This window comes from Aquila chrysaetos, chromosome 11 (assembly GCF_900496995.4).
Source record: "Aquila chrysaetos chrysaetos chromosome 11, bAquChr1.4, whole genome shotgun sequence".
NCBI lineage: Eukaryota > Metazoa > Chordata > Aves > Accipitriformes > Accipitridae > Aquila > Aquila chrysaetos.
The window spans coordinates 25042-46300 of NC_044014.1; the positions used below are offsets into that span (position 1 = coordinate 25042).

Below are 21259 nucleotides of genomic sequence, written 5' to 3' on the forward strand. Positions count from 1 at the left end.
TCTTTCACTAGGCTCCATTTGAAGACTTTGCACTTCTTCGGTTTTGAATTATATGCTTTTTATTTGACATTCTTCACCCTTTTTGTTGTTATTTTGGAGGAAGATTCTGTAAGTATAGCATTTAGGAGTCATCTTCAAATGTCAGGACTGCAGCATACTAAGCAATGTATAGAAGCAACACGCATAAGATCTGAGATAAGAAGGAAGTCTGAAACAAGAACAATCTGATGTTCACAGACAGATGGAAACTGAAATCAATGATATTAGCAGATCACCTGTGTGCTAAAGGCTGTCATGGAGGGTTGGTGGGGAGGCAGGCATCATGATCAACATGAGCTCTATGAAATTTAGGGGCAGTATCTTTGTAGGCATTGCCCTAACATGAAGGACAACATGAGCTCTCTTTCTGAATGTCAGTGTTGGCATACTGAAGTTTGCTTAGTCCTTCTACAGAATGTTAAGTTTACAGCAGGATTACCTTATTAGTAAGGGTCCTTTGAAATCCCCATGTATTGATTAGTCCTAAGATTAGCCTCTATCCACACACCTGAGCCATTCTTTAAGGCATCACAACATGATTTCCCTAAGATCTCCCCGCCTCCAACATTTCACTGGTTCATGCCAAAATACAAAAACACAAACCCAAATCCCAGATGTTACCTGCTGAAGAGGTACTGCCTGTGGTCTCCTTAGTTTCTTTTCCCGATCAAGGTATGGGCATCATTATCCCACCACTATATTTAATTACATGTCATTTATTTTACTGCAAAAGCTTCTCTGCTTCCTCACTTCTACACTTTCCTAATATGGTTCTACAATTAGGTATTACTCCATATTCACCAGGAGATGCCACCTGTCGGATATGACTATCACATCAAATTCGACTACCACAAGACCATCGACTGCTCCATTTCTGCTCACATTTCATGCTGATAATCAAGATTTGTACTTTGAGCTATGATCTGTTTATTCTATTATTGATGTTACAGTTTTCCAGAAATATCACCCAATTCTCAACTGCAACAAATTTTTGTTACAACAGCAGCATTGAGATTTGCCTCTATGCGACTCAGATTTAAAGATACCAAATACCTCTAACAGGTTATTATTATTTTTACAATACAAGTACTTTCTGACCTTGGCAGCTTTCCCTTCAATACCTGGAATCATTTAAACTATTTCAGAAGCCAGATCAAGGGAAAGCTGTTGCTACATGAGCTCTATACATCCCATAGTTACAAACAGAACACTCAAACTCCTCCTCCTTTTGCCACCTTCCAGTCCATGCTCTGATACTGAAGTATGCCTTACCTGAATCTTCAGAAAAGGAAATATAAGATAACTGGTGAAGAATTTCACTTTGGTCTTTCCCTGCTTAGTCAAAATCTACTTCAGTTCTTACAAATAACCTTCCAGAGGTGTCCTTAGGAAACCCACATCAACTAGTACTGCCGTAGTGCATATCCCAGCATCATGAGAGACATGCTGAAGTCTCACACCACACCCATGTTTATGCACTCACAGCAATGAATACTGAGGGCATCTGAATGTACACAGCACTAAAAACCATTGGCCCTCCTACCCCTACTATCTTGTACTCAAGAACTACAGTACCTTTGCCTCCACCAATATATCCTTCAGAAGCAAACAGCACATGTACAAACTCAGGAGACAGAGGTATCATATCAGATTCAAGTGACAGGGATTCCCAACGTCTTTGGATTATCACATAAGAAAGAAGTGGGGACCGACTCTTGTTTTAATTTAAAACACCAACTTAGTACAGTTCCAAATGTCACATTTTACAAACTACTGGAATGTAATTCATTAGTTGGTCTTTTCAATTCACACGGATTGAAGAGAGAAGCTGAACGAACGCATACACCGTTCCAGGGCACTCACAGAATAACTGATGCTGGAAAGGATCTCTGGAGATCATATAGTCTAACCACCTGCTCAAAGCAGGGTCAACTAGAGGAAGTTACTCAAGATACCATGCAGTCAGGTTTTGAACGTCTCCAAACATTTGAGATTCCACAAGCTCTCTCAGCAACCTGCTCCAGTGCTTCAGCAACCTCACCGCAAAATTCTTACATTTCAGTTTAATTTCTTGTATTTCAGTCTGTGCCCATTGCCTCTTATCTGTTCCCTGAATACCACTGAGAGGAGTCTGGCTCTGTCTTCTCTACACCCTCCCTTCAGGTATTTATACACAAACCTTCTCTTCCCTGGGGTAAACGGTCCTAAGCTCTCAGCCTCTCATAGTGTGACAGATGTTCCGACCCTTTAATCATATTCATGGCTCTCTGTTGGATTCACTGTAGTACGCCATGTCCTTCTTGTATTGCGGTGTCCAGAACCAGACACAACTCTACAGATGTGGTCTTACTAGTGCTGAGTAGACAGAAATAAACATTTCTCTTGACCTGCTGGCTATGTTCTTTCTAATGCAACCTAGGATGCTGTTGGCTTGCTTTGCCCAAAGGGCATATTCCTAGCTCACATTCCACTTTGTGTCTCCCAGGACCCCCTACATCGTTTTCAGTGAACCTGCTTTCCAGCCAGTCAACTCCCCAGCCCATACCAGTGAATGGAGTTGTTCCTTCCTAGGTGTAGGGCTCGGCATTTCCCGTAATTGAAATCGGTAAGGTTCCTGTCTGCCCATTTCTGTAGCCTGTCAAGATCCATCTGAACACCTGCACAATCACCTCGTCTATCTCCCTTTCCACATCTCCCTTTCCTTCCCAATAACAAAACCAATGTTCCGTATTTCTACCTTGGCTTCCATGCCTCCCATTCCCACTCGGGATTTGGTTCCAAATGTTACAGACTGCTGGTCTCCTGGGTAGAATATGTCAATGAGCTTTGCATCATCAGATCCTGGAGGGCTGTCAAAGAGTCCTGAAATAAATAATAAAAATCTGTTAGTGTTATATACCCTCATCTCCAAAGTTCACCCATGAAAAAAGAAAAAAAAAAATCCATGAGGCTGAAAAGCTGTATTCCACTTTACAGCATTGAAAACTTTCACCAAACCCTGCTTTTTGTGGGACTGAAAGCATGAAACACTTAACAGGCAGACTCAAGAAGCATAGCTTTACCAAAAGCATAATGAATAAGAAACTGAAAACCCGCATGCTGAATAGCGGCATGCAAGCTGGGAGGTAGAGACATTTGGTTGAGGTTACAGAGACAGTTTACAGCTTTTATACATTCAAAATCAGGGCTTACATATACAAGCCCACAACTGAACAGACAAAGGACAGTCCTCCTCACCAAAATCTCAGATGATATTCTTGAATACTGGGTTGTACAGTGATGAACTGGGCAATTCAGAAATACATAAAAAGGGTAACTAACAAATTCTGCTAAGAAGGAACACAACACTACAGAGATACACTCTTACTAATTTTTTTAAAAATCTAGTAATTTTATGTAACTATGTTTGGAGTTGAATGACACTTTGGTTTACCTAAGATGTTAAACCTAAACTCTACCAGACTTCCCAGAAATTCTATATGAACAAATACTGGCATTACAAATTAGAGGGCACAAGTGCAGACTATTTGTGTCCTTCCTTGACAGGAGAAGACATGCATCATTCCATAAACAAGATGTCACATTGAATGAATAAGCTTGGAGGATGAGGGTGTTGGGTGTTAATTTTTTTTTTACAACTTGTTTTGACTATCGCTTTTATGAGTTGTTCTCAGACAGTCATTTCAGTTAGAATCAGCCATGAAATCCAGCTGAATCTGCTAAAAGAAACTGTGTCTATGGAAAGGCACCTCCTTCCTCCTCACGGCCTACAATATGTCCCAAAGTCCAGGATCCACTGAAAGAAACCCATCTGGAGAAGATGAAAAGGCTATGTGACTTGGGTTATGCGGACTGCACTGATCTGAAACTGGATCCACTACCCTCCTCTCTCTAGAAAAGGAGCTTCAACATCCATCGGTGACAGACTTATGTCACAGCAGCACAGCTTAGAAGAGTAAAGCAGCGTAAGCCAGATGTCTGAGAGACAGAAAAAGCTAGTAAGTTCCAAGTATCTGGAAGGCAATGACCAGGACTTGTAACGTAACCATAACTCACTGAAAGACAGAACCTCCTGCCAGAAGAAACAAACTATTGTAGAATAGTATGTGGCTTATACTCCTGATTCTAAACACACAGCCTTTATCCTGCATATTACTCATGACTATATCATACAATTCTGTGAAGCTAGCAGAAGTACCATAGTACATATCGTATTCTGCGTTCTGGAACAAGTCTCAACTTCACATGCATTCTCACCCACCCAGATTCAACAGTGTGGCAGACACCGTTTGGCTTATGCAACAGCATCAGCATTGGATATATGCCTTAAGGAGTTATGGGGTACATTGTAATTGTCCCTGTAAAAGATATGAACTGAAGAGATCAGCAAAACCCAAATACATAGGTTGGTTTGACTATCTGATGTACTTCAATAGAAGAAGAAAGTAAAGAAATGACTCACAAACCTTCTACATCTGAGAGAACAATCAGGAGATCAGTTTTCATTTCCACAGCCAGTCGTGCTGCCAGACTGTCGTTATCCTTCACACTAATCACCTGCAATGCACATGCATATCAGCAGCACTGGAGGAACTAGGAAATATTTGGCTCCAACATACAAAAGCAAGTTACCTCAGCACTACCAAGTCTTTCTGAGCTACTTTGTTCACACCCATTGGAAACTTAGAAGGTGATCTTTGTGTGAAAGTACATACGCTTTTGGAGTGCAGTAAAGCGGTACCGACATGACAAGCAGTGTGATCAGTACCTGCATTCTCCACCTTGGTGCCCAGTGACAGGACAACAGGTACTAACAGACCCTGCTTTAAGCGGGGGTGCTGGACTACGTGACTTGCAGAAGTCCCTTCCAACTTCAGCTGTTCAGTGAAAACCAAACTGGGCATGCTTGCTTTTGGCAGAGCAGACATCATCTGCCCTGCTTTCACCCCACAGCACTGTATCATGCCAGAAGCAGACAGGTCAGCATAGTCTTCCAGTACCCTCTGTCCACATTACTAATTTTGTATGTTTGTTTCCCTGCTGCAGGCTTAGAGGTCCCCAGTTACGGCATTAGTGAAGTACACATTACTGCTGTACCATCTACAAGCAGGATTCACCCCCTTGCAATACTTTACCCACATTTACCCCCTGCAGATCACTATTCGGCTCTGGAGGTGGAACAACAGCATCATTAGTGTTAATTATAGGGACAATATTCATTCTTAGAAGCTCATGCAATGTTCCATTTAAGTTCCGACGCTTCTGTTCATCATGGAAATCCAGGTTGGTGACTAAAATCTAAAAGGAGGAAAATAAATTAATATATACTTAGCCTACCGCTTTTCCTGAGAACAACATCATAAACGTATGTATTAACATATCATAACAGATCAGCCGTACCCTTTGGGTCACTAAAGAAACATAAGCCATGTTTAAAGGATAAAGAATACAAGTGAGAAACACTCTTTGCACAACATTTTCAGGTTTATATGCCTTAACTTCCACTGGAGCCTATAAGGGCCTTTCTCAAGCCGACAGATCACAGGCTCCAAGAATCAACTTATTTAAAAAAACATAAGCAGAACATAGACGCTGATGATAACTACTAAGACCCTAAACAATTTGTAAGATTACTCAAGACACTGCTTTTCCTGTTTTCCTTCCCAGTGTAATGTTTCTACTGCCGCAAGCAGGAGGGATGCTTTGCCTCAAGACTTCTCTTCAGCTCTAGAACTCACTTGCTTTTCTGAAAGAATCTTGGTCTTAAAGCCTCCTGCATGCAGACATCACCCTTTCTTTTTGGTATTTTAAGACAAAAAAACCTCAACTTCTGCTCTGAAGAGACTTTTTTTTTCATTTTTACTCTGCAACTGGACATTTGAGAACTAAGCAAACAACTCCACCACACAAATGTTACAATAGCACTTGGAATCAATGTGTACACTGACTTTTTTGGCATGGGCAATTAATTCTTTTAAATCGAAGGAATGATAGTTGTCTACCGACTTGAACAAGATTATAATCCAGTGCAACCTACAGCGACTGTTAGCTATACTGTAAACATTTTAGTGATATCAGCTATACTGTGTTACAGGAAGAAGTTCCTCCAAGCAAGACTTCATACTAGGCTCCTAAATTAATTAAAAGTGTCTAAACAAATAAGGACTTACAGTTGATGCAATTCTGTATTCTCAGAGTATTTAAGATAAGCAAAGCCTGTTTAAGAGTAGTTCAATTAATACAGTTGCAGCATTCAGTATAGGTTATAGGTAGAAGACGCAGGCTAGGGATAACACCACCCACAAGTTAGAAAGGTTTGAAGAGCAGATGGACAGCAAGTTCTAAGTGTGGATCTGCACTTCTGTCAGCTTTACAGAATGTGTGGCAGTTCAGTCACTTGTGATTTTTAAACCCTCACTTTGGATCACCAACTTTGTCTTTTGTGAATAGACCTTAATAGACCCCCCCCCCCTCCCCGCTGTACATAAGAGCAGGGCACACACCAATTCTAAAAAGAAAAAGCCTATTTGCTTCACCTTGACAATAGATAATTCCATTTCAGAAATACTTAGCAAGGCACTCCTGTATAAGCTACCATTTATGCTAGAATAATAAGCCACAAATGTAGGATGGCAATAGAAATACAAGACTACAGTAAAAATAGCAGCGTATAAAACACGGAAAAAATCCGAGAACAATTCCATCACTGACTGAAGTAGCAAGTCAGTCTAGGAAAGAAGGAATATCTTACTTGAGCCGCACAGATGCTGTACTGTGTAAACATGGCCTCATACAGAGCCATTAGTCCACTCTGGCCAGCTGCTGCACAGGCTCGGGCCTCCAAGACTGGAATAGCCTACAAAGATAAAGAACTGCTGTCAGGCAATGACTTGAGCAGGTACCACCCAACATTCAAGGAAAAGCAGGAATGCCGCCAGTCACTCACCATATCTTTTAGCTGACTCTGGCCTGAATGAAGCGCTTGCCTCACACTCTGAGAAAGCAAGATCTCATGACGCAACCGTTGCTTTCCAAAAGCTACAGCACCACTGGTTACAATCATCATCTCTCGGCCCTGATTTTGCAGCATTGACACCTGTAAGTACAGAACGTAAGAAATAGGGCCTGGAGTATTATCACTGCTAGCATGACAGTTCTGGCTGTTATAACATGCTCACCAGTTCTTGCTGACACAAGTGTTTTGCTTTATCCACGGATGCAGAAAGCAAGGCAACCACCCTCTAAGATACTCCTGCACACCTGCCTAGCCACTTAGGAGCTATGCAAAGGACTGCATGCAATCTATAGCTTCTGCTAAACTTTCTTTTCACAATACTAGTTTTTATGAGAGTCATGCTTGAATTTTCACAATACATATTACATGGTAACATTTCTATACCCCTCGCCCCTCCACCTCCATTGCTACAGATAAGGAAAGATAAGATATGAAAAAGTTGTAGAGTAGCAGCTGGACCTTCCCCCAACCGTCTTATTTGCCATCCATTCCCAAAACTGCCATTATACAGTAACTGAACTCTAGAAGTGAAGAAGCTAACTCTGATAATACAGCTTTTAATTACTTCTTCCTTACATGCATCTGGCCAGATTTCTTTCAAAGCTCTAAAGCTAGATGTCTTACATGAATTTAATTTATTATGTTAACTTTACTTCCCAGAGAAGACATGTCCAGTCCCCCCCAAAAGTCATAATTTCATTTTGAAGAACCAATTCATGAGCTGATCCCATCAGTTTTTCCTAGAAGTAATGAGGTCTCAAGCTTTCTCCTGGAGGAAATCTGCAAATGCTCAGGCAATCAAGAAGGATCTACTCTTTCTGCAGACTTCACAAACTTCAGTGCCACCTTCCCACTAGGTCCAACTAATGCCCCAGTCACGTCTTAGCTATTGCATAAAAATCTCACCCTCTATACTGGGTCTGGCCAAGATGGGAGTTAACTTTCTTCATAAGGGCCTATATAGTGCTGTGTTTTGGATTTCAGGACTAAAACAGTGTTGATAACATGCCGGTGTTTTGCCTATTGCTACATAGTGCTTGCACAGCATCAAAGCGTTCCCTTTTTCCCATGCTGAGCAGCACTTGCACAGCATCAACACTATCTTTTTCCCACTATGTCCCATCACAGCACGTAGGCTAGAGGCTGGGCAAGAAGTTCAGAGAGGACACATTTGGGACAGCTGATGTGAACTGGCCAAAGGGACATTCCATACCATATCACATCATGTTCAGTTAATAAAACCAGGGTAGCAGAATAGGAAAGGGCAGGGGGTTGTCTTCCAAGGTGGCCATCACTCGGGGACTAGCTGGGCATTGGTCTGCTTGTGAGAGGTAGTGAGTGATTGCCTTAGCATCATTTATTTCTTTTCCCCTTTCCTTCAGTTATTAAACTGTCTTTATTTCAACCCCTAGGTTTTCTTACTTTTGCTCTTCCTATTTTCTTCCCAATCCGACTGGTGGTGGGGCAGAGGTGGGGGAGCAAACAAGCATCTGTATGGGTGCTTAGCTGCTGGTCAAGGTTAACTCACCACACCTTTAAACACCTATTTACAGAGTTACATGGTTTATGCCACCACAGCACAGGGGAATGAAAAAGGGAAAGGCCAACACATTGCTTTAAACGGCCATCACTGTTTTTTGCGTTTTTCCTACAATTTTCTGTGCCATCCAACAATCCCCAAGTATCTGAAGTTAAAACAAACATTCCACTTCAGTCACAGAATTACCTGCTCTACAATAGATGCCAGCCTCCCAAGGGCCAAGCCACACTCATCCCCTCGAGTCACAACAGCACTACCCAGCTTCACTACAATCCGCTTTGCATGCTTCAGCTCACTGCGGTGTGCAAATGATTTTCCATGTGCACGGCTGAGTGGCATAGTGATAAATGGGATGTTGCTCCAACAACGGATGGATTCATTCCTTAACCTTTGGTTATGATAAGGGAGATCTGTGGTTAAAGAAAGAAAGAAAAAAAAAATGCAGTTTTAAGCGTTTCATTCAGACTTTAAGCCCTTGAAGTCATGTAACATTTCCTCCCTTTCCAAGGCTAAAGCTCACAATACACACTTCTCAGTGACTAGGAACGAGGAGCTAGCTTTCAAGTCACCAAAATAAAGTGAGAACCAATAATATCTGAGCAGCTCTAACCGTCCCTAAGGTATATAAGGCAATATCCCATGTGTAACAGAGCTTTGACTCTGGGAATCTAGAAGACCAAACTGAAGGACACTGTAAAAAGCCCATACAGCTCACATCAGAAGTAAAAGTACTAGCTTTAAAAACAATCTCCTTTGCCTCACCTCATTAGATACAGCTAGAGAGTTTTCCCATCTGTAGTAGCACAGAAAGCTTGACTCTTAGGGAAGAAAAGAAACACAGCTTTTACAACATCTCTAGGTCAGGTATTTTTGCACGTTGCTCAACTAGGGGCAGCAGAAGGGGGATGATGGATATACAAACTGGAAGTTACCTTCCTACAGGATAAATAGGCATTGGAGGGAGAAGAGACAGTCACAGCATTACACAGGTAAGACACAAGATACGTAAGGCTGGCACTTTGCCCAAGTCAATGAGCTAGGGAACACTTGCCAGCAAAATCCTTCTTTTCAAAATGCCTGCAAAGGTCAGCAAGACCACTATCAGCACAGCAGATTAAAGAGGAGAGCGACTATTAAGGTACAATCACAAGAAACAGTCTGGATCCTTTCTAATTGACAAAGAGGTGGACCCAAAGACATAAAGTCCCAAAGTTAAGCTGAAGAAATGAAGGCAGACAGAAAGCACTTCCAACGTACTTCACATGAAGTATTGCAGAGCCACAGTGAATTGCGTCTGAAGGAGTCATGCAGATAAGAATACATGCAGTCCAAGTGTGTCAACTGGATAATTAACATAATATGGATAAGCCATATTACTTGAAAAGAATTTGAAACCACATTTCCTTATCCTCCATCTAGCTCTTCTTGTACTGCTATTAAGAAACTGTATTAAACCATGTCAACTTTTAGACAGTCTCAAAAATACCAGTGTAGCAAAAAAGATGGAGAACACTTCTGATATAATTACTGAAAAAGTGGCTACTGACACTACACTCTGGAACCAAAAGTGCAACTTAGTCAAAAGATGGCACACATTCATGGAAAAGTTATGGAGAAGATCATACTGGATGCTACTGAAAGGCATATAAAGAACAATGCAATCATCAGGCATAGTCAACATGGGTTCACAAAGGGAAAGTCCTGTTTAACTAATTTGATACCCTATGATAAGGTCACCTGCCCACTGAATGCAGGGAAGATGGTGGATGTAGTTTTTCTGGATTTTAGTGAGGCTTTTGATACTGTTCCTCACAGCATCCTTCTGGACAAGTTGTCCAGCTGTGAGATAAGCAGGTTCACGGTGTGCTGGGTGAAGAACTCACTGGAAGACAGGGCTCAAAGGGTTGTAGTGAATGGGGCTGTATCTGGCTGGGGACCAGTAAGCAGCGGTGTTCCTCAGGGCTCAATCCTAGGGCCAGTGCTGTTCAACATTTTTATCAATGATCTGGATGCAGGAGTTGACTGCACCATTAGCAAGTTTGCAGATGATACTAAACTGGGAGGTGCTGTTGACTCTCTCAAAGGACAAGAGGCCTTGTGGAGGGATGTATAGATTGGAGCATTGGGCAATCATCAATGGCATGAAGTTTAACAAGTCCAAATGCCGGGTTCTGCACCGGGGACAGAGTAACGCTGGACACAAGTATAAATTGGGAGAGGAGTGGCTGGCGAGCAGCCCTGCAGAAAGGGATCTGGGGGTGCTGGTCAACAGCAGGCTCAATGTGAGTCAGCAGTGTGCCCTGGCAGCCAAGAGGGCAAACTGCATTCTGGGGGGCACCAAACACAGCATGAGCAGCCGGTCAAAAGAGGGGATTAACCCGATGTGTTTATTGTTGGTGTGGCCTCACCTGGAATACTGTGTGCAGTGCTGGGCCCCTCAATTTAAGAAGGACGTTTTGGTCCTTGAATGCACCCAGAGGAGGGCAACCAAGCTGGTGAAGGGACTGGAAGGCACGTCCTCTGAGGAGCAGCTGAGGGCTCAGGGTTTGTCTCGTTCGGAGAGAAGGAGGCTGAGGGGCACAGCTTCCTGAGGAGTGGACATGGAGAGGGAGGTGCTGATCTCTCCTCCCTGGCGTCCAGGGACAGGACACATGGGACTGGTTCAAAGCTGCATCAGGGGAGGTTCAGACTGGACATCAGGACGCATTTCTTTACCAAGAGGGTGTTCAAACACGGCAACAGGCTTCCTCGAGAGGTGGCCGATGCCCCATGCCTGTCAGGGCTTAAGAGGCATTTCGACAATGCCCTTAATAACATGCTTTAACTTTTGGTCAGCGCTGAAGTGGTCAGGCAGTTGGACTAGATGATCACTGTAGGGCCCTTCCAACTGAACTATTCTATTCTAGTCAATCCTAACCAATATCTCATCTGAAGATGCAGAGGCTTCTTTACAAATCAGTAAACTGAATCCTATGCCATGGTCAGAGTTACATGATTTTATTTAATCTGTTCAGTCTCTCTAATTTTGATGCTCCATAATACAAAATAGATTCATTTATAACCTAAAGTGACTATTCTGGGTGTTAATTCTGCTGGAGAAAGACAGAAATGAACATAAAAAAGAGAAACTTGTCCTTTAACAATGTTTTAAATAAGTAAATCTTTTGTTCATCAGACACGCAGAAGAAGCTTAAATGATTAATCTTAACTGAGAGCTGCACTAACATGTCACGCATATAAAATTAGAAAATGGAATTTAGCGATGAGTTTCATTTGGCCTTCATTTTCATGAGGGAATACTTGTGAATGTAAATAAAGCCTAAAATACATACGAAAGAACAGGTGAAGGATTCCAATTTAACTGTTCTTTCCAGCATTATACATGACTATATAGTATTTGCCTATCCCACACAGTATGACCAGAAAGGAGTAAAACCAAATTGTTTCCAATTCTCTTGGCTAAAGCTTCAGGGTTTAGAAGGTTCCAAGAAGGCAGCTGTTGAGGGATAACCAGTATTTGAAAAGAAACCACTTATTTTTTCAGAAAAACATGGAAGATGACAATGGTTCTAGGACACGCAGAGAATTTCATTCATCTCTGCTAAAGCCCTAATTGCTAACCTTGCTCTATGACTGCATAAACCTATCTTTTTTAGTCATTTTAGACTGGACTAAGATGTGAAGTCAGCTCCCACGTTACATATGCAAAACACTTCTGGTGATGCAAGCCCATTAACTTGCTTCATATGCAATTAGGAAGAAACTGATATAGCCATCCAGTCAACTTTTTGGACAAATAGGTTTCTAGGCATTCCAGTTTTTATATCCAGTACCTTGTCAACAGTTTCACTTCCTTAATAAAGAAGGAGAAACATATGAAAAAGACTTTAGTATTTGGCACTGCAGATCCTTTTATGAAACCTGCACGAGGCTTGCTTCTCGGGAGTAAAGAAGCAGAATTTCAAAATAGACAAGCTGAACAGGATCACGACAGAAACAGTGGACAACAAAAGAAAACTGTGATAAATGCTCAATTCAGCTTTAGAATGCAACTGATGAAGTAACCAGAGTTGTTCCAATACTGGATACTGACTACTGTCAATACTAAGGAATAATTTTCAGTGTTAACTGAGTAGTTTACTGACTTCGGAAAACACGGAATATTTAGAAATACTACAAATGCAGAAGTCAACAGAACTATAGCTCAGAAAAAACAAGTTTAGCATTTTAAAGATCTCAACATTTATTAATTCATATAAATATCAACAAAAGAGAACTGTTAACACACAGACCAATGGGAAATTAATCTTGCATGCAACAGTAAACAGTTAATCTCTTGATCTAATACAGTCTATCTGTCCTTGCCTTCTCTATTTCAGACCACTAATCAAATAGACAGTGAATGGTTCTCTCAAGTTAGGTTTTCAGGGAACAACTATTTACAGGGCACTGATGTATTTACACTCAGGTTTCCTGCAAGCATCTTTCCACTTTTATCTAATCTGAATAAATTTGAGCTTCACACCTTGTTTTACTCAAGACATCCGTGGGTTGAAAACGCAAATGGGGGAGCAGACATAAACAGATCTTGTTTTCCAGGAATGCATGAGGTTGAAATAAAGAACTTTTACAGTAGCAGTACTTTCACAACTGATATTTTTTTGCTTGAAATGCACGTCAGAATGAAAAATAGCCCCCTCAGACACCAGGTGAATATTATTGAGTTAAGGGAGAAAGTAAATTTAAGAAAGTAGAGCACTCCAGAGGTTGCAAGTTTTGAATGATGTTAATGAGGTGATTTTCCTTTCAACATAGGAAAGAGTATAGGCATGCCCAGACACATACTGACCAACATTATTAGAAATGTGTGCTTTCTCTCATACATACATAAACGGGAAATGGCTGCGATGGCATGTGGCGATAACACAAAGCACCATCCAGGGGAACGGACAAGGGGGCTCAGAGCAGCTCGACACAACATTTTGAGATGCCTTCTGCAAATCAAGGATATCTGTAAGTTAAAAGGAAGGGAGGAAGGTGGAAAACTGGTTAAATATCAGTGAATTTCCATCTGTATCTCTCTCCTCAACCAGCCCCCCACCCCAACTCCTCTTTGTCCTGTACAGTCTTAACGCAATTTCCTTGTGCAAGAGACAGACAGTCCAGTCTCTCCATTTTGCAGAATTCTCAGACTGTGACTTAGAAGAACTGAAGGCCCCTGTTCCCTGCCTGCTGGCAGAAGATCATTATTAAAGATCAAGAACAAAATGTGGTTCCCCAAGAAGGGAAAACATTATTAGTGGGTGTATCTACAATGGAGAAGAGTCCTAACTTTGTCCACAGGGAAGCCTGGAAGAAAAAAAAATAAATAAATATAGAGAGGTTGTATCATACAGACTTCTCTGTACACCCCACAACAGAGCATCTACTATACTTATGAATCTCAGCCCTACTCAATATAGAAAATATGCTGACTCACTTTTCCCTGAGCACTACCAAATGACAAAATGTTAACCATGATTACAAGTAAGGCAACAATTTCAAAGGTATTCAGCACTAGTTTCCCTTGACTGAACTTGTAAACACTCAGGATTCTTGCAAGTCAAAATCCACTAAAGCAAGCACCCAGCAAACAAGGGATACACAATTAGCCATTTCCTAGGACAGATCTAGTTGAAGTAATGCATCTAGTATCACAAAGGAAACAAAGGAGATTAACAAGAATCCAGTTCTCCCAGACAGCGCCTAAGCCATGAAACCCCTCCTTCCCCTTCTACAAAATTTTGCTTCCTTTACTTGCTTTCAATCCATCCCTCTGCACCATTGGAATAGAGCAAACAACATTGCACAAGCTGTGGTAGGGAGAAGGTACTGAAGAGAGGACAAGGAGAGCTCATAGTAACTGCATTGGAAGACTGCTATTACAAATACCATGACAGTTATAGCACCTGGCAGTTCTGGCATACATGTACATGAACACTTCAAGTTGCTTCATTACCCCACACCAGTGTATTGTTATTATACCTCATTATAATCCTTACCAAAATATACACCTCTACATAAGACAAGGCAGCCACCAGCAGATAATGGCTCTCCTGTTTTGTCTAGTAAAGATTACATAGCATGGCTTTTTAACAATATTAATCTTCAACATCCCTCCAGTTCTGTACTTCATCTGAAATGGCAGTTGTGACCACTGCCAGGTTGAGGCAGACAAAGGACTCAGAGCAGATGATACAACTGAGCAAGTAGTCCAAGCTCTCTTCTCATAACAGGGCAAGCTTAAAGGTGAACAGTACCAACTAGACATTCCCTCTTTGAACCCTTATCAGGCACCTCATGCACCTGCCTCTGGGGGGCACAACAATTCCCACTGTTCATATGTCTGGCTGTCTGACCCTTCCACCTTGAAGTCCAACCCTAGCATCTACTGTCAGCCGTCATCTTCCCAGCAGGGTCTCAGTTCTGTCTCAGAGGAATGGCCAAGTCCAGCAGCTCCTGACAACCTGAACTGGCAAACAACAGGTCTTTTATCCAGAACCCATTCCACCACAACTATCCTGAGTGGAACTGCCTGTTCCTCTTCAGCTTCCTTCACAGACCAGCTCCCTTAGGGAAGAGAACCAGGCACTCTACCTGAAGTTTCACCCCCAGACATTTCCTGTTACAACCTCTTCTGTCAGGCCTTTGATTCCCACCACAGTAATAACCTTCACCTGGTGTTGCACTGTCACTAGAATATAGACCCATACTAGCTAGATCAAGCTGTGTTATGTCCTTAGTTGCTCCTATTGATCTGCCAGAGAACCACTTCACATTCCCACTACAGGGCTGCTTGCAACTAAGAGCAACCTTGTCACTCTGGAAGACTGCCTCCTGCTTCCCTTCACCAGAGACAACTTCGCTAAAAGTGAGCAGACAGTGAGCAGTGAGAGGTGGCAGACAGTGTGGATCTTTTGAAGAAAAAAGATTAGAAAGAAATAGCACATTTTTGCAACTAGCTTATGAGAAAAGGCAAGGAGACTAAGTTAACAAGACGACAGAAATGGAAATTTTAAAGCAGCAGCAGACATGAAGAAAATATGTGAAATGGGAATGACACTGCCAGAAAGCATAGACAGGGCGCAGGGCATACTGTAAATTACAAGCTTTCTTTCAGGCTAGTCTGAGGCTGCAGAACAACTCCTTTCTCTCCTCTTACTCAATCAAGGATTTAAAGTTACTTTCAATCCTCATTTTCCATTCCACTCCCATTTCCATGCCTGGAATGGTTCTGGTCTTCAGTAACAAACCAAAAAAAGGTACATAATTTTAAAAAAATTAATTAAAAAAAATTAAAAATTAAAACTAAAATAATAATAATAATTAAAAAAATTTTAAAATCTGCCTTACTTGGAGGGGAGGGAGCAATAAAAAGAAATGCAAAATGCATTATTCAGGTATTTCTCCAAGACTCTAGCAACAGCTTAAAAATTTATGTTTTTTTCATTACTAGGAAGACCTACTCCTTCCAAACTAGTCTCCAAACCTGACTTTTAAAGATATCATTCTCCCATCATCTCTTTAAATAATAAAAGTTATCCTTATATTATCACTCAAAGAAAGCAATACTATTGGCTAGTTTTTATTAATTTATTATCTCCATAAGAGTTGTTAAACAACACAGTACATTTAGATTCTGCTCCAGATCAGTGTAAAGAGACTTAGTCACCTTACCAAGCAATCAGAGGTCTCAAATCCTAAAACTGGTGCCTTTTAACAACAACAATCTATAACACTGATTTTTCAGTCTGTTGGCTGCAGACCCATGGGATGTCCACAGATATTTGCAGTGAGTTGATAAAATAAAACTAAATAAATTTTTTTCACAGTTTTATATATAAAGGCCAATATCTCAACTAAGTGTGAGGACATTCCACAAGGGAAAAAAAATCTGGAAAACAAACTCCTATAGAAAGAGCTAAACTGTACTACACTTAAGCAATTAAGCAGAGAGAAATCAAGTTCCAAGGAAATACACATAATTTCAATGAAGCAAGTCTTCACCATAACACAAATAAGTCCTCTGTAACATTCAGGGGTTTTGTTATTTAAGCAGCTTTGTTACCTTAAAATGAAAACTTTTGTAAGGAAAAAAAAATATATCTGCAGTTCTTAATGCAAACTCAAAACCAAGAAACCTTCCCAGAGGGAAGCCAGCTGAGAAGAACTGACTAAAAACAAGCTTCAAATAAATTGTCTTTAGAACAGTCTGCAAATAGCTTTGCCCAGGTTCTACAGAAGTTATACACACAGACAACAGGCAATTCAAAGCAACACGTACCATGCAATTCTTTTCTACCAAGAATCCATTCCAGCAGGACAGCGTGGTCGCAGCAGCCTGCATCTATTGACGCTGCCTTGTGCAGCAGAATAAAACCCTGTTACTGGCCTGTCAGAACTGTTCTGGGTACCTCAAAAGATAGCATCTGTGGACGTTGAGTATTGTTCCATTTTGCTATGCCTCGTCTATAAGTATGCGAAGCAGCACAAGCAGGGCTGTATAGCACCAGCACTAGAGACGGGACTAGTACCTCCAACTGCCTGCCCTGGGAAGTGCAAGCGGAGGAACCGAGCGATTCACACCGGGAGCAAGCAGCAGAACCCACTCAGGCACAGACAGCGAGTTCAGCTTCACAAAACGCAACGGCAGACAAATGGCTTGCCGCACATTTATCACTGACACCTCCAGGCGTCACTCCTTGCCTCAGCACTTGGAGCCACCAGGATTTCCGTACCTGACCCCTCCTGCTGAAGCTGCGACAGATGTCCACGGGAAGCAGCACCTGCGGCGGCACCAGGACCGCGACGCGACCGCGCTCCCGCCGCGGCGGGCGCGGCCAGACCAGCTGACCCGCCGCAGCCAATCCCCGGCCTCCCGGCAGCGGGCGCCACATCAGCGCGGCGCGCAGGCACCCAACAACCACGGCCGGCTGATGTAACCTCCGCGGCTCCAGCCTCATCCCTCCCACCAGCACGCTCACCTTCCCGTCCTGCTGTCCCAGCAGATGATGTAATTCTACTCCACGTTGCAGCACAAAATCCAGGGCTTTACAGGTTGGAGCATTAACAACTGTTTTCCGTCTAGTCCCAGACTAGTCCAGACAGCCCTCCCCGCAGCACAGGCTGCCTAGCCATCTCCAACATCCAGCTTCCCTTGACCTTGATTCTCCCTGTTCTCAGGTGTTTGCAGTCTGATGCAGACAGCAGATGAAAGGGAGCTGTAGACAAACTTTAGGGAGTGGTTTTACTACCTCTGTAGGCCCTTTACCGCCTTTGTTTTCTCCACTGTAGCCCACACCCTTCCACAAGGACAAGAGTCCTGGCTTTGCTCTTCACCTATCCCCCACATGGCATTTGCATTCACTTCTAAATTAAAACAAGTGTACTCTTCACTGGGTGAAAAACTGGCTGGATGGACGAGCCCAGAGGGTTGTGGTGAATGGGGTGAAATCCAGTTGGCAGCGGGTCACAAGTGGTGTTCCCCAGGGCTCGGTGTTGGGCCCGGTTCTGTTTAATATCTTTATCAATGATTTGGACGAGGAGATCGAGTGCGTCCTCAGCAAGTTTGCAGATGACACCAAGTTGGGAGGCAGGGTCGATCTGCTTGAGGGTAGGGAGGCTCTACAGAGATCTGGACAGGCTGGATCCATGGGCTGAGGCCAATTGTATGAGGTTCAACAAGGCCAAGTGCTGGGTCCTGCACTTGGGTCACAACAACCTCATGCAGCGCTATGGGCTTGGGGAAGAGTGGCTGGAAAGCTGCCTGGCAGAGAAAGACCTGGGCGTGCTGGTTGACAGCCGGCTGAATATGAGCCAGCAGTGTGCTGAGGTGGCCAAGAAGGCCAACGGCATCCTGGCATACATGTGGCCGGCAGGAGCAGGGAGGTGATTCTTCCCCTGTATTCGGCACTAGTGAGGCCACACCTCGAGTATTGTGTTCAGTTTTGGGCCCCTTGCTACAGGAAAGACGTTGAGTTGCTGGAGCGTGTCCAGAGAAGGGCAACCAAGTTGGTGAGGGGCCTGGAGCACAAGTCTTAGGAGGAGCGGCTGAGGGAACTGGGGTTGTTCAGTCTGGAGAAGAGCAGGCTGAGGGGAGACCTTATTGCTCTCTACAACTAGCTAAAGGGGGGTTGTAGTCAGGTGGCTGGAGATAGGACGAGAGGAAATGGCCTCAAGTTGCAGCAAGGGAAATTTAGGTTAGATATTAGGAAAAATTTCTTTACTGAGGGTTGTCACACATCGGAATAGGCTGCCCAAGGAAGTGGTTGAGTCACCATCCCTGGAGGTATTCAAAAAGTGCGTAGACGTAAAAAGTGTGTTACTCCATAACATGGTTTAGGGGGCATGGATGATGGTTGGACTCGATGATCTTGAAGGTCTTTTCCAACCTAAATGATGCTATGATTCTAAGAGACTCATAGAATCATTTAGGTTGGAAAAGACCTTCAGGATTATCAAGTCCAACCGTAAGCCTAACACTGCCAAGTCCACCATTAAACCATGTCCCTAAGTGCATCTTTTAAATACCTCCAGGGATGGTGACTCCACCGCTTCCCTGGGCAGCCTGTTCCAACGCTTCACAACACTTTTGGTGAAGAAATTTTTCCTAATATCCAATCTCAACCTCCCCTGGTGCAACTTGAGGCCGTTTCCTCTCATCCTATCACTTGTTACTTGGGAGAAGAGACCAACCCCCACCTCGCTACGACCTCCTTTCAGGTAGTTGTAGAGAGCGATAAGGTCTCCCCTCAGCTTCTTCTCCAGACTAAACAGGCCCAGTTCCCTCAGCTGCTCCTCCTAAGACTTGTCTCCAGACCCTTCACCAGCTTCATTGCCCTTCTCTGGACACACTCCAGCACCTCAATGCCTTTCTTGTAGTGAGGGGCCCAAAACTGAACACAGTCTTCAAGGTGCGGCCTCACCAATGCTGAGTACAGGACAATCACTTCCCTAGTCCTGCTGGCCACACGATCTCTGATAGAAGCCCGGATGCTATTGGCCTTCTTGGCCACCTCAGCACACTGCTGGATCATATTCAGCTGGCTGTCAGCTGTCAACCAACACCCCCAGGTCCTTTTCCACCAGGCAGCTTTCCAGCCACTCTTCCCCAAGCCTGTAGCGCTGCATGGTGTTGTTGTGGCCCAAGTGCAGGACCCGGCACTTGGCCTTGTTGAACCTCATACAATTGACCTTGGCCCATGGATCCAGCCTGTCCAGATCCCTCTGTGGAGCCTTCCTACCCTCAAGAGGATCAACACTCCCACCCAACTTGGTGTCATCTGCAAGCACTCTTATCACTGCAATTAGCAGAAACCGTAAATCTACAGTTTCTTATCTTCAAAGACACTACAAAATTCATAGTATTTCCTCAGTTCAACTCAGATACTAGTTATACTGTCTTCTGCCTACACCTATTTTACCACTGTTATATTCCTATTTACCTATTAGAATTCAAACAAATTCCAACAGCACTAATTCTCATGTTGTTACAAGACAGTATTTGGTTTTTGTTTAGTTTGTGGGATATTTTTGTTTGGAAGGTTAGCTCTCTCTCTCTCTCTTTTTTTTTTTTTTTTTTTTTTTTTTTTTTTTTTTTTTTACATCTTTAACACATCACCTTCTGGGATCAGGAAGCAATCTTCTCTGAAAGTTTCACAGCTGTGGAGAAAACCTCATGAAGAGTGAACAATATTCAAGTAGTCAGTTTAGAGTTCAAGACACTTGCAAAAACCTCAATGTCTCAAGAATTAATAGAAGACCCAACTCACAATTATCTGACATTAAGATTTCACTATCTCCACATAAGGGAAAACAAACCAACCCCCCCAAACCCCCCAAATAAATATAAGGTCGTTCACTTCATTAGAAGACTATCTGGAGATCTCCACTTTGCAAGAAGTGGAATTTGTTTTAATCATAGCACACATAGGCCCTGCTCTCCCCTCTTCCCCACTCCAATTATTAGCAAAGATAAACCTAGTGTGTATAATTGCAGACTAAAGACAACACTAACACCAGAATGTTGGTCACTCACTCACAAAAAAGACAGAACAGTGATTAAAGATGTATCATAGCAGCTGATTTTTTTATGTTAAGCCAAACCTTCATTTTGATTTTTAAACAGTTAACAAGAAACAGGAATGCCCTCATTTTAGGCTTACATGGCCAATTTTTAGCACATGCAACTTCTTTGAACTGTGCTTCCAGAAAAAAAAAAAAGCAACAGATTCCCCTCAACCCCTGCAGATACTGAGGAACTGCTTTTCTTTTTCAGACACTGAAATAGAGGAAGAATTGGCAAGAGAAAATGAACAGCAACTAAATGGGTACTTTCATTTCCCACATGAAACCAGTAGTTTTTATGGAAGGATGCTTGTTAGTGGCAAAGAATCCTAGATTTCCTACCTGGTCAGCAGTTATTTACCTCAGTGTACAGCAAGCGTAGTAGGAAGTGAGCAATGGAAAACTGTGGTTTCAGATAGTTAAGGGCAGTGAACACCTTGAGTAATCTTAAAGAGAGTTCCATCTTAGAGAAAAAGCATGGAACCATCCTGATGTTATTAATAATCTGTGTAGGCAGACATGCTACAGTCCACCTTCAGTCCTAGACACAACTGCAACAA

The 21259-nt window shown here is 42.7% G+C and overlaps 1 protein-coding gene and 1 long non-coding RNA gene across 14 annotated transcripts in view; one reads left to right on the top strand and one right to left on the bottom strand.

Annotated features, from left to right (window-relative positions):
• The window catches only part of ALDH18A1 (aldehyde dehydrogenase 18 family member A1), a 41318-nt gene that overhangs the window by 16769 nt on the left and 3290 nt on the right, over nucleotides 1-21259 (bottom strand). For 6 of the 13 annotated variants that reach the window (XM_030030605.2, XM_030030604.2, XM_041127340.1 and 3 more), the window contains 7 exons: nucleotides 13482-13605; nucleotides 8781-9004; nucleotides 6986-7135; nucleotides 6791-6895; nucleotides 5179-5337; nucleotides 4506-4596; nucleotides 2777-2901 (listed from right to left, as the gene is read on the bottom strand). In XM_030030605.2, the coding sequence (XP_029886465.1) occupies nucleotides 2777-2901; nucleotides 4506-4596; nucleotides 5179-5337; nucleotides 6791-6895; nucleotides 6986-7135; nucleotides 8781-9004; nucleotides 13482-13575 (948 nt within the window). In that variant the 5' untranslated portion in view covers nucleotides 13576-13605. Of the gene's footprint in view, nucleotides 1-2776; nucleotides 2902-4505; nucleotides 4597-5178; nucleotides 5338-6790; nucleotides 6896-6985; nucleotides 7136-8780; nucleotides 9005-9356; nucleotides 9379-11002; nucleotides 11084-13481; nucleotides 13606-17371; nucleotides 17489-21259 lie in introns of those variants that run through there. The other 7 variants (XM_030030595.2, XM_030030594.2, XM_030030599.2 and 4 more) reach the window with 7 other exon arrangements.
• Nucleotides 1497-8771, top strand: LOC121233638. The gene is made up of 3 exons (XR_005933552.1): nucleotides 1497-1508; nucleotides 4371-4380; nucleotides 8215-8771. It is a non-coding gene; the product is annotated as an uncharacterized LOC121233638 (long non-coding RNA).